The 12,460-nt window shown below is 50.2% G+C and overlaps 1 protein-coding gene across 8 annotated transcripts in view; it reads left to right on the top strand.

The window, feature by feature from the left end:
• Nucleotides 1-8,628, top strand: part of IQANK1 (IQ motif and ankyrin repeat containing 1) — a 31,082-nt gene extending 22,454 nt beyond the window's left edge. For 7 of the 8 annotated variants that reach the window (XM_084751609.1, XM_084751608.1, XM_084751603.1 and 4 more), the window contains 7 exons: nucleotides 6,926-7,065; nucleotides 7,168-7,222; nucleotides 7,339-7,431; nucleotides 7,704-7,812; nucleotides 7,911-8,007; nucleotides 8,082-8,216; nucleotides 8,288-8,628. In XM_084751609.1, the coding sequence (XP_084607735.1) occupies nucleotides 6,926-7,065; nucleotides 7,168-7,222; nucleotides 7,339-7,431; nucleotides 7,704-7,812; nucleotides 7,911-8,007; nucleotides 8,082-8,216; nucleotides 8,288-8,591 (933 nt within the window). In that variant the 3' untranslated portion in view covers nucleotides 8,592-8,628. The remainder of the gene's footprint in view (nucleotides 1-6,925; nucleotides 7,066-7,167; nucleotides 7,223-7,338; nucleotides 7,432-7,703; nucleotides 7,813-7,910; nucleotides 8,008-8,081; nucleotides 8,217-8,287) is intronic. The other variant, XM_084751607.1, reaches the window with a different exon arrangement.
• The last annotated feature ends 3,832 nt before the right edge of the window (nucleotides 8,629-12,460 follow it).

Here is a 12,460-nt window from a genome sequence, read left to right as displayed (position 1 = left end):
TTGGACTGACAGGAGTTCAGGCCAGAAGTCTGACAGAGAAACCTTGTCTAATAAGGGGGAAAAAATGTGGACGGAAGACTGGGATCCCTAGATTCTGCATCTGGTTCCATTCCACCAACCAAACTCCCATTTCTGCGTAGTAGCTTTCTGCTAGGGACACTGTCTGTGCACTTTGTCTTGTCTCCTTCAGGGTTCTGGCCACACGAGGATGAAGCTACTGTGACAGATTAGCAAACAGTCCTCTGTCCTCAGAGGTTGGCCAGGTATCACAGGTGCTAGACAACTCGGGATGCACCTTCTGGGTCTCAGTCTATTCTCGTTTCTTTTCTCCCAGTCTGTGGAACTTCCTCCCGGCTGGAAGGAGTACTGTGGTCCCCATGAGGACCACTGGGTCCAGGAGGTCGCAGGGGATGCTCACTGAGCAGTGGGGGCAGCTCTGAGAACTGAGGCCAGGAGTGCCCTTACCTTTAGTTTGTTTGTTTACACACACACACACACACACACACACACCCTTCATAGCCCAGTTTGGTGGGGAACAAACCCTGATCCTTCCACCCCAGACTCTCCAGTTCACGAGTGTTTGACACCACACCTGGACTTACCTACGTTTCCTTTAAGTCACCTGAACTTAATTCTAGTTATCCGATCCCACCCCTGAAGCTGACAGTGCTGGCAGACACTGTGGGATGGGTGTCAGGCCCTGCTGGCAAACGCTTGCTTCTGCCCCCGGAGTCCTTGCCCAGCCTGGGCCCCCCTGCCTCAGGTGCCACTCCCAGCGCTGCCTCCTGTGGACACATCCCAGGGCCTACTCCCTCTCCATCCTGGCCCAGCAGGTAAAACGGTGTGTCCATCAGAGGCCGGGGGTGCAGAGGCTGGGAGGTCATGGCATAGAGGCTAGAGGACAGTTGGGCAGCCACAGGGCTGGTAATTGGGGAGTTGCAGTGACAGGGAGGTGCCCTAAATCTCAGTTGTCAGAAAGGACACTCATCTCAACCCAAGTTACCGGATCCACTGGCAGCCCACAGGCCAAGAAATGAGTTCCGACCTGACACAACACCAACTCAACAGATCTGAGATGTCACCATGAACAGTGAAGTATTACACCAGAGCTGGGCGTGATGGCACACGCCTTTAATCCCAGCACTCGGGAGGCAGAGGCAGGGGGATCACTGTGAGTTGGAGGCCAGCCTGGTCTACAAAGTGAGTCCAGGGCAGCCAAGGCTACATAGAGAAACCCTATCTACTAAAAAAAAAGAAAAAAGAAAAAAGAAAGAAAGAAAGAAAAGAAAAGAAAAAGAAATAAATATAGGGGACAACTCTGGGCTCCAGGACAGGCTGAACCATTCTTACATCCCACACTAAGAAGACAAAAGAGAAGTTGGTCCTCCCCAAGATGAAAAGCTTCCTTTCACACACTGACCTGGCAGGGGAGACGCCATGGCCACGAAGGTGGCCTTCCCAGGACGAGGCTCATCTTTTGCATCCCAAATGTGCTGACCTCTTTATATATGAGAAACTTGATTGTGGGTAATGCATTCACACTTTCCCCTGAAGAAAGAAAGAAAGAAAAGAAGAAAGAAGGGAAGGAAGGACGGAAGAAACATAAACAAAGAAACCAAGACCCCTTCACAAGACCAGCTATGGGGAGAGGCTGGTCACAAACCACACACCTCACCAAGGACACTTCCCTGGGGCATAGGAACACATTTCATCTCAACAGCAACTAACCCTCGTGTCCAGCCCTGACGAACAGGGATCTGCTGTCTGCCCATGACTTATGGGGAGAGGAATGTTCCTGAAAAGCACATGCCGACTGCGGGTCAGCACAGAGCAGGGGCGCCCTGAGTCAGCACACACTGTGGCAGCTTGTGTGAAGGGACGGCTGACCCGGTGCTGGCAAGGGTGTAGACCAACCGGATTCCCACACCTTGCTGCAAACAGAACAAGGGCCCCTCTCTCTGCAGACTCTGAAGAGCTCATCACGCTGTGTACCTCGGCAGCTATGTTCTTGGGCACTCGGCCCAACCCCGGGGGAAGCTGTGTCCACGGAATAATGTCACTGAAGCTTGCACAGCAATAGCCTCCAACCGGACACAGCCCAGAGAAAGACATCCTTTCATGGTGAAGGCTGAAACCCCCTAAGCTGGCCCCTGACCCAGCACTAAGTACATGATTCCATCGCAAAATGGCAAAATGGTAATGTGGAAGACAGATCGCTGGCTTTTGCAGGAAGGGAAAGGAAGAGTGGGGAGGGGCAGCGGGGCGGTGAGGTGGTGGGCACAGAGGCTTGTACTGAGTGAATTCATCAGCTCATTCTTGTATTTGCCAGGCTCAGGCATCAGTTCCCCGCACTAACGTACCACAAGCTATGTGCAGTGCCTTCCTTTGCGTCTCCTCTTTATGCTGCCACTTCATTAACATTAAATTACTGATCTGCTCTTGCGACAGCCGTCAGCTCACCGCGTCGTCTTCTCCTATCCTTTGGTTTCCGTTGATTACAGCTCTTGCACCCACAGACCAACCCTCACAGGTCCGTAAGCTGTTTGCACACGTCAGGAGGCAACAGCCCAGCTCTGCAGGACTAGAGATAGCCATCAAGGTCCTTGGCGAAATCCTGGCACACGGGTCTCAGTAAAGATTCCTCGAGATAAATACCCCACAATTTATTTCATATCAGAACTTCTGCCTCACCCAGACGGCTGTCCGCACGTGTAAGCGTTTATCTCAGCAGTCACCTCTTCCCTCACCTCGCATCTACCTGCCTACTCTTTGATTTTACCAACCTTGGGTCTTATTTTGTAAAATACAGATTATTAGGCAGACATTGAACGAATCAAAGTTGTCCGTGTGGCTCTGTGGCTCACCACAAGCAACACCCAGCGATAACCATATAATGCCAGGTTGCCAGAGCCGCACCCTCTACCCAGGAGACAACATGGTGGATTTTATAGGGATACTTTCCTTGCTTTTCCTGCCTTGCCATATTTAAAGATTGATTTATTTATTGTGTATACACTGCATGTACACCTGCAGGCCAGAAGAGGGCACCAGATCTCATCATAGATGGTTGCGAACCACCATGTGGTTTCTGGGAATTGAACTCAGGACCTTTGGAAGGGCAGACAGTGCTCCTTAACCTCTGAGCCATCTCTCCAGCCCTTACTCCATGTTTAAAACACCATCCACCCACCCAGCCACCATTCATTTGCCCATCTACCCATTTTTTTAGGCCCAAATGTCTAGGCGCTGTAGCTTGGGCTCACCGTTTTGAATCTCATACGCGAGTTTGTGTGACACCATGGCATTGTTCCTCCGGCGTCTCTTGTCATTAACCGTGTCTGTGAGAGTCAGTCTTCTGCCCAGAGCGGTAGTTTATCTCCTTGTGCTGGTGTGGAGAAATGAGCTCGCTGGTACGGATGATCGGTTATTTGGCACGTCATGCTGGGCTTTGAATCCCAGGCGTGGCTGTGGTGTGCTGTGTGTCTCCTGTGCACACCTACCCGGTTCCATGGCGGCAGCGGCCCGCTCACTCCTACCAGCAGTGCCTTGCAGACCCACTGCCCAACGGTCATTCCCGTGACGTGCCGACTGTGCGTTCTGAAGTTGTGCGGTGGAGATTGTTGTTGGCTCGGTTGCTCTTCCGTTGCTGTGACCAAAAGCAAACTCAAGACGAAAGAGTTCCTCCAGGTTTTGGTTCTTGGGGCAAGAGCCCCGTCACAGGGAAAGCATGTCATGGCAGCAGGAGCAGGAAGCTGGCTGCTCGCATTTTCATCCACACACAGAAAGGAGAAAGAAGGAGTGGGGTGAGGCTATAGACCCTCAGAGCCCCGCCCCCAGTGACATGCTTCCTCCCGCAAGGCTCAACCTCCTAAAAAGTCCCATAGCCTCCCCAAGCAGCATCACCAGCTAAGGACCAAGTGTTCAGATACATGAACCCTTAGGGGACAATTCTCCTTCAAACCATCCCTGGCTGCCCCCCCCCCCAGGCTCATGGTCATCTCATGATGCAAATTGCGTTTATTGCAACTTCAGAAGTGCCCACAGTCTTTCACTGTCCCAACATTGTTCAAAAGCCCAAAGGGTCCTGCGGGGAGGACCTGCGCGTGGCAGCTGGGGAGACGCCTGTGCTTCCCGAGGCCAACAAGAAATCCAAGGAAGGAGTCTGAGACTGAGAATGATGATCATATTAATTTGAGGTGGTGGGAAGGAAGGCTGTGGTGGAGTTTTAGAGGAAGAGGCAATCACCACTCATTGAACTAGTGAAAGCCTAGTGTGAACAACAGAGTTTGCCAGTAAGACGGATCAGATCCCAGTTTGATGGGCAAACAATCAACGAAACAGACACACTTGCACAGTTGGAAACAGAGGATAAAGATATGATGGTGGCTGTGTTCCAGCCGCAGCAGACAGAAGGTGTCTACTGAAAAGGGAGGCTGCTCCTTTATTCTAGAATTGTGTCATAAACCAAGTATACACTCGCAATTAGAAAGCTGCAATTTGGTTCCAGCACGCCCTGACTACTATCCTGTAGTTTTCTCTGGTCTTTCGTTTTCCCATCCCTTTCCTTTATTAGATATAATGTATCGTGTGTGTGTGTGTGTGTGTGTGTGTGTGTGTGTGTGTGCGCGCGCGCGCGCGCGCGCGCATTGCACTTTCTTTTCTTGTTTTTGTTTTGTTTGTTTTCTGGACAGGGTTCCTCTGTGTAGCTCTGACTGTCCTGGAATTCTCTTTGTAGACCTGGCTGACCTCAAACTCACAGAGATCCGCCAGGGTCTGCCTCCCGAGTGCTGGGATTAAAAGGACGTGCCACCACACCCGGCATTGGACTTCTTTTCTTAAGCTAAATGGCCAGTGCTCTGCTTTGGTTGACATCAGATGCAGATGGTCTGGGGGAGCTCCTCCATTAGTGGCACGCTCACTCACTCACTCACTCACTCACTCAGCTCTTGGCTTCATAGCCCAGTACGTTATTTTGCCCTCATTATTTTAACAAAAGAACCCAACAGCATAAAACTCCTTGTACACCTCCTTCCGTTTGAGGATTTTAGTGTTTTCCACTTATCACTGTAAAACCAAGGACAACTTTGTAACCTTTTTGTACGCAGCTGTCACATGGAGAACAACCTGTCTTCAAGTGGGGGTGGTAGACTGTCTTTGAACGAAATGTCCCAGGATAGTTTTCCCTTCAAATCAACTTTCTTGTTTAAATAAACTTCTTGATTAAAAACAACAACAACAAAAAAGGTTCAGAATCTCTTCTGAAACTCAAGGCAATTTCTAAACATGACCCCACTGTAAAAAACAAACAAACAGATCACATGCCTCTGCTATACATGTGGGAATATGCATTGTCATCCCAAAATGGGGGAAAGGGAGCATGGTGAGGACATACTGGGTCAAGGTGAGACTGAGACCCAGCAGGGGAAACACGGAATGCTGTAGCTCCGTGTGCTCTTTCTGGGGCTTCAGTTTCAGAGGGCTGATATGACGCTGCCATCACTGCTGGCTGCGGCAGGCGTCTCCCTCCTGGGCTGCTTTCCACTACCTGGCCATCTCGCCTGTTCATTCTCCGCATTCATGTTAGCACATTCAGAAGCAAAGCAATAGATTCACTCACTGATTCACCCAGCCACTGGACCGAAAAAATATTTGAGCTAGGCAACATTCCAGGTGCTTGGGGGTAATTTACCAACACGTGTCTGATGGATAGTCGCTCCCATCAGGAGTGAGGAAATGAGAAAAGTGTAGCAGGGTGAAGGGCTGTGTCACTAGGGTGGACGGGCATGTGGTGGCGATTGTAGGTAGCCAGGATAGATCTCTCCAAGGAAGCATCAAGCAGGAGAGATTTGGAGAGGAGGGCATGGGCACTATGTATGTCCAAGGACGACACAGAAGCGAAAGGTCCTCTGGGAAAGGAAGAGCAGGTGTGGGGAGCTTCCGCACTGGAGCTGATCTAGGAGAGGATACTGGACAGAAGGTGGCAGTGGCATACCATCAGCAGGCGGTGGACCAGTGCCTTCTGATGCCACTCAGCACCAAGGGAGCTCAGAGCTGAGGGCAGCAATAGCCCGGGCAGCCCATGGCCCTGTCTAGGCCGAGGCTTGCAGTGATCGGGTGGTGATTTGTACGATATGAAAAGCAAGCGGTCTCCGAATTTCTAAAACTACATCAGGCTCCATTTAAAGCAGATGAATAGGAAAGATCACACGTTTGTCTTTTGGGCTTTGAGCTAACATGAAACAAATGGGACGGGGTCAACAGACAGGGGCTGACCTTAACCCAGCTGCATGAGGGGCCTGGAGAGGCACACTTTGGATGGGTCAGCCATGTCCCCGCCCTTACAGAGGCTCACAGCCTCTATGTAAATCCTTCTCTATCTACCCTCCGGTATCTGTGGATGACGGCCAAGCCTGCCCAGCCCCAGAACCCCTGTTCTTACTGTGACCTCATGAGCATCATCTGCTCTCCACAGCCAGGCAAGGAAGCGAGTGTTAGGATTTCAAGTGCACAACATCACCCCCCTCCCCCCCCCCCCCCCCGCCCCCGAGGATGGGATGGGGCCTTTGTGGCTCTTTAGAGGTTGTGTCCTAGAAGGGTAGATCTTCAGGTGGACAGCAGATGAAAGCAGCTTCAGACAGCGGTGTCTCCCACAGTGTGGAGGCCCAGGTGGCTTTGCATGAGTGCCAGACAGAAGCAGGGAGCTTGATTGGTGGACAGACGGAAAGGGACCAAAGTGGCCCTGGGGGCTCTGCCACCGGGGCTGGGTCTGCCCAGGGGACCCCGTGGTCTTGACTTGTGGCATTATAAGTTACCAACCGTGCTACCCTAACTTTTCCAAATCCTCTAAAATGGAAGTGCGTCCTCCCCAGGGAGGCAGAACACTCAGAACACAAGTGGCCCTAAGCATCAAATGCCTTGTCACTAGGTGGCCTCACTGGACGCAGTGACCAGCGTGTTGCAGTCATGGGATCTGAGCCTCACAGAGGCCATGCTTCAGAACATGGAGGCTGAGCAGCAGCGCCGGGCCCAGGAAGCCCAGAAACACAAGGAGGCTGAGGCCAAGCGGTACGCAGAGTCGGGGCCATGCCCGGGGTCAGGGAGGGAGTCGGGGCAGGGGAGGGGACCGTGGATGGATGACTCCGACCAGCCCACTTCTTTCCTCTGTAGCATCAACCTCAAGGTGCAGCAGCTGGCTAAGGAGCAGCAGAAGTGTCACAAGGAGGTGACCCTGTGACCTAGGCCTCCCTCGAGGAAGGAGACCCCCGGGGAGGGCCTGCGGGCTGAGGGGTCGGGGTGACGGTGAGTTGCTGAGGTCTACAAGGCCTGTCTGCCCACCAGCTACAACAAGCCTACTGTGAACTCAATCGGAGGATCATGGAACATGACAAGTGTGAGAGGAAGTGCATGGGCAAGACGGAGCTCACACTGCAGGTGGGCTCTTACAGACATCTCCTCGAGTTCTATACCAGCCTCGGGGGCGGGGGTCCCCTTCCAGGGGAATTCCCAGCATCTCTGCCCTCCAACCCCAAGGTGTCACTCTGTAGCAGTGGCCTCCTTGGAGACATGGGTAGAACCAAGAGGTCCCGGCAGGCACTGACCTCATGTGACTGACTGGGCAGCCACCCCACCCTCACCCTTCTGCAAAGTATGTGGTGGCCCTGAGGAGATGAGAAGAGCACTGGTCATTGTGGTCCCTTCTTTAGGCCATCAAGGACGCAGAGGCCCAAGTGGACAGGTTGCGGCAGGAGGCACAGAAGGCCGAGGAGACACTGGCCATGGCCAGGCTGGAGCTGAGGGAACAGACCCAGGAGGGTGGGCAGGGCTGTGGTGGGGCAGCTGAAGGGGCGATGCCAAGGGGCGGGGGATTAAGCAGTGGGATCTCCCATGCCCCACCACTAACACCTCCACAGACGAGGAGATGGCAGCGCCTGGGCTCAAGTGCCAGGTCACGGAGCTTCATGACGTGCTGATGAAGGATGTAGGTGACCGCATCCGTGCAGATGGACGGTCAGTACCCGGGCCGGGTGTGGGTACAAGTCAGAGGTGCCCATAGGCTGCAGTGACCAGGTGGCTGCCCTCAGGTGGCCTCTTGTCATCGACCCTTCTGGTCAGGCAGCCACTTTCTTGAGATACCAGGACACCAACTACGTGGACACCGTAAACCCAGAGCACATGAGACCCGAGACGATTCGGCTGGCTCTGCTAGGGGCACTCAGGTGTGACAGGCAGGGTCCAGGACAGCCCCGCCCTGGGCCTTACCTGCCTCCTTACCAGGACACACCTACAGGTACGGGAAGCCACTGGTGTTTGACCTGCGTGAAGTGGACCTGTTTGCAGCAGTGCAGCAGCAGCTGGAGGCGGTGCAGCCTGGCCTGGCACAGGCACTGTTGAGCCGCGGGCTGCTGGCACAGGAAGGGTATCTGTCACTGTTGCGGCCCACTGACGGACCTGAGTATGACCCCTCCCAGTTCCAAGAGGCCCGCCTGGAGAACTTCCGCCTCTTCTTTGTCACCCGAGTTCAGTGGCCACCAGCTGACCAGCTGCAGCTCCTGCTCCCAATCCACGTGCAGCTGTCCAGGGGCGGGTTCTAGTTGTACCCCAATAAAGCATCTGTGCAGTGGATGTAAACATGGCTTTTGCTTTGATCCCGAGTGTGGGATGGGGAACGGACTTGTGAGAGAGCAGGTGATGGTTATCCTCTAGAAGATGAACCACCTCAGGTGGGGCTTGGTTTTTGCCAGCTGAAACACATCCTAGTACAGACTCTGAGAGAACAGGAGGTGGGTGCTTTTTTTGGTCTTGGTATTGTTTGGCTGTTCATTGCTCCACTTGGAGACGCTCCTAGAGAGGACTGCTCCAGAGGACGGACGCTTCGGGGCTCCGGGTTCCGGCTGCTGTCCCAAGTTCCAGCAGCAACTTTGGTTGACTTTCTGGTCTGCTGAATTCCTGCTGACTACACCAGGGGAATTGCTCCCAGGAACTCAGTCCAAAAAGGTCTACTTCTCCTGTTCCCATTAACCTATTTCCTCTCCTGTCTAAGGTAGGGGGGTTGGAAGGGAGGTATAAGCATTGAAGAACCTCAAAGTAGGTTTGGAAAAAGTCGAAGTCTACAGGTGGCACCCAGTGTGCTTTGGGCATAATGGGTGACTTAACTTGTAGTGTTGTGGAGGAAGAGACAGGTTTTGAAAATATAAACATGCTGTGTCAGGGTGTCAGCAAAATCGCAGCTCCTGCTGCAAAGTTCTTTCCTGCTTTGTACCCAGAGGGAAATTTGTTTTTTCTTGTCTTTTTACTGTATTACATTTTTAAAAAAAGATTGAAAGAAAGACTGATAAGATACAAAAAAAAAAAAGAAAGAAAGAAAAGAAAAAGAAAAAGAAAAAAGGGTCAGTAAATTCTATGATTCTGGAGAGGATTTCAGAGTTGGCTGTACAACTAGAGAATTTGCTGGTAGAGGTTGAAGCATTTGGAAAGCAAAAAGCGCCATTGGTAAAGGGAAAACACCTGGTAAACGAGAGCCAGCGTTTCCCACAGTTGCCGCCCTGCCCTGCTCTACCAGCCAGGTGTCCAGAGCACTAGCATGGGGCAGGGGGCGGAGAAAAACAGGAAGCCAGAGAGGCTGTAAAGACTCTAGAGGAACAGGAAAGCAGACAGGTCAAAAGGGCTTTGGAGACAAGTGCTCAGATAGAGGCATTCTCTAGGGCTGCACAGACACCATCAGCTTGTCCAGTCTTTGTGCAACATATCCCTGCTAATGATGGAGGTGAGGCTTATGACGAGATGGCATGGCGTCCAGTAGGTATGCTAGATTTAAAGCATTTTAAAGAGGCTATTGTGCGGTATGGAATGAATTGATCTTTTGTTCAACAAATGTTAAGCAACTGGGCTATACAGCACAAACTTATTCCCCAAGACTGGAAGGGACTGGTGTCAGCTGTGTTAGAAGCTGCTCAACTGTTACAGTGGTTATTGTGGTGGAGAAAGGAAGCCACAAGAATAGAACAACAAAATACAACAAGGGGGTTAAATGTTGCTAAACATCAATTGCGTGAAACCCGATCAGAAGATGTAATAATTGAACAATGTCGTGTTTCAGCCTTAAGAGCTTAGGATATGGTTGAGGAGCCTGGAACCACTTCACTTACTAAGGTATTTCAAGGCCTCGGAGAAGCCTTCACAGAATTCTTACAGAGATTGGGTTCAGCCATACCAGACCCTGAGACCAGAGACGCTTTGACACTGACCATGGCGTAGGAGAATGCAAATACTGAATGTAAGAGAGCAATTAACCATTAAAGGCAAGTGGAGCCCCATTAGATGAATGGGTAAGAGAGACAGTTAATATAGCTCTCCAGAGCATCAAAACAATATCATAGCCGGGCGTGGTGGCGCACACCTTTAATCCCAGCACTCGGGAGGCAGAGGCAGGTGGATCACTGTGAGTTTGAGGCCAGTCTGGTCTACAAAGCAAGTCCAGGACAGCCAAGGTCACACAGGGAAACCCTGTCTCAAAAAACCAACCAACCAACAAACAAACAAACAAACAAACACAGGACAAGCTATAGCTAGAGAGCTCAGATATCAAAACACTCGGTGCTTTAATTGTGGTAAATTTGGAGATTTACAAAGAAACTGTAAGGTTAAATGGTCCAGACCTCAAAATAGCAGGTGCACTCCCTTTGGAGTAAATGGTGCTCATAGAAGAGTACAAAGAGCTTCTGGCCGTGATGGTGATGATGTGCCAAGGCTTCCCGGGCATTGTAGCCACTGTGGGAAGGGAAAACATTGGTCTAGGGATTGTCAATCCAAGAGAGACATACAAGGTAATCTCTTGCTGTGAGGAAACAAAAGGAGGGGCCTGTTAGTTCCAGGCCCCTCAGCAAATAATAAGAGAAACTTTTCTTTGGTCAGCCAGGAGGCAACAAACTTGCAGGAAAACAAAGACTAGGTGTGGATGATTTAATGCATGCTACTGAAGGCAGGGCAGCTTTGGATCTGGCCTCAGATAAATCTCTTACACTGTCCCCACAAGTTGAATGTTACGAAGTAACCACTGGTGTCTACAGTCCTTTACCTTCAGGGACAGTAGGAATAATCTTGGGAAGAAGTGGGTTAACTTCTCAAGGCTTTATTGTGCATCCTGGTATAATAGATGGGGATTGTAAGGAAGAAATTAAAAATCATAGCATATGTAAAGGAGGAGATGCAAACAGTGGTTAATGACCAGAGTCCTAAATTAATGGTACAAATGAATGGTGTTGAAATAAAAGCTTTGGTGGATACAAGAGCAGATGTCATGAGCCTCTTTCAAAAGTATTGGAAGACAGATTGGCCACTTCAGAAGGTTAATACACAATTTATAGGAATTGGTAAATTATCTCAAATAAGACAAAGTGTACTGTGGATTAAGTGTGTGGGACCAGAAAGGCAAACAGGAAAGCTGAGACCCTATGTGGCTGATATACCCATAAATTCATGGGGAAGGGATCTTTTACAACAATGGGTTACTCAAATTAATATTCCTGCAATCACAGAGACAGGCAATGATGAAATTAGGTGTGAAATGGTAGAGAAGGTATTTAAATGTGTAATCAAGGACAATCACGAGCTGTGCCCATTGCCCAAAGACAGAACTTCACAGGTATTGAGTTTCCAAATTTACAAAAAAGGGCCACTGCTGATACACTAGCCACCTTGTACCAAAAACGGATATCAAGCAGACCTGTGTGGCAGGAGCCCTAGCCCATAGCAAAAGACAAATTGCAGGAACATCAACAACCAGTACAAGAGCAGCTGGAGGCTCACCGTATAGAAGAGTCTAGAAGCCCATGGAATTCTTGTGTTTGCTGTAAAAAAGAAATCAGGAAAATGGAGTATAGTGATGGATTCAAGAGTGGTAAATAGAGAGCTGGAGAGATGGCTCAGTGGTTAAGAGCACTGTCTGCTCTTCCAGAGGTCCTGAGTTCAATTCCCAGCAACCACATGGTGGCTCACAAACATCTGCAATAGGATCTGATGCCCTCTTCTGGTGTGCATGAAGACAGTGTACTCATACACATAAAATAAATACATCTTTAAAAAAAAGTGGTGAATAGAATAATTCAACCAATGAGTCCTTTACAACCTGGAATTCCTTTACCTTCGTTGTTACCTAGGTCATGGCATATAATAGTAATTGGCTTAAAAGATTGTTTTTTCTCAAGACCTTTGCATGAGGAGGATAGGGAAAGGTTTGCTTTCTCAGTACCTACTCTGAACAGCAGTGGTCCAATGAAGAGATGCCATTGGAAGGTACTTCCACGGGGAATATTAATAGCCCAACTTTCTGTCAATACTCTATGCAACAATCGTTAGAAATAATTCATAGGCAATTTCCTCAATCTATCACTTTCTATTACATGGATGATATTTGTTGGCTGATTCAGATACTTTATGGAGAAAATGTTTAACGAAACACAAA

Source organism: Acomys minous (genome assembly GCF_964271855.1).
Source record: "Acomys minous genome assembly, chromosome: 12".
NCBI lineage: Eukaryota > Metazoa > Chordata > Mammalia > Rodentia > Muridae > Acomys > Acomys minous.
The sequence above is the reverse complement of the archived record's forward strand: the minus strand, read 5'-3'. Positions and strand labels throughout refer to the sequence as shown.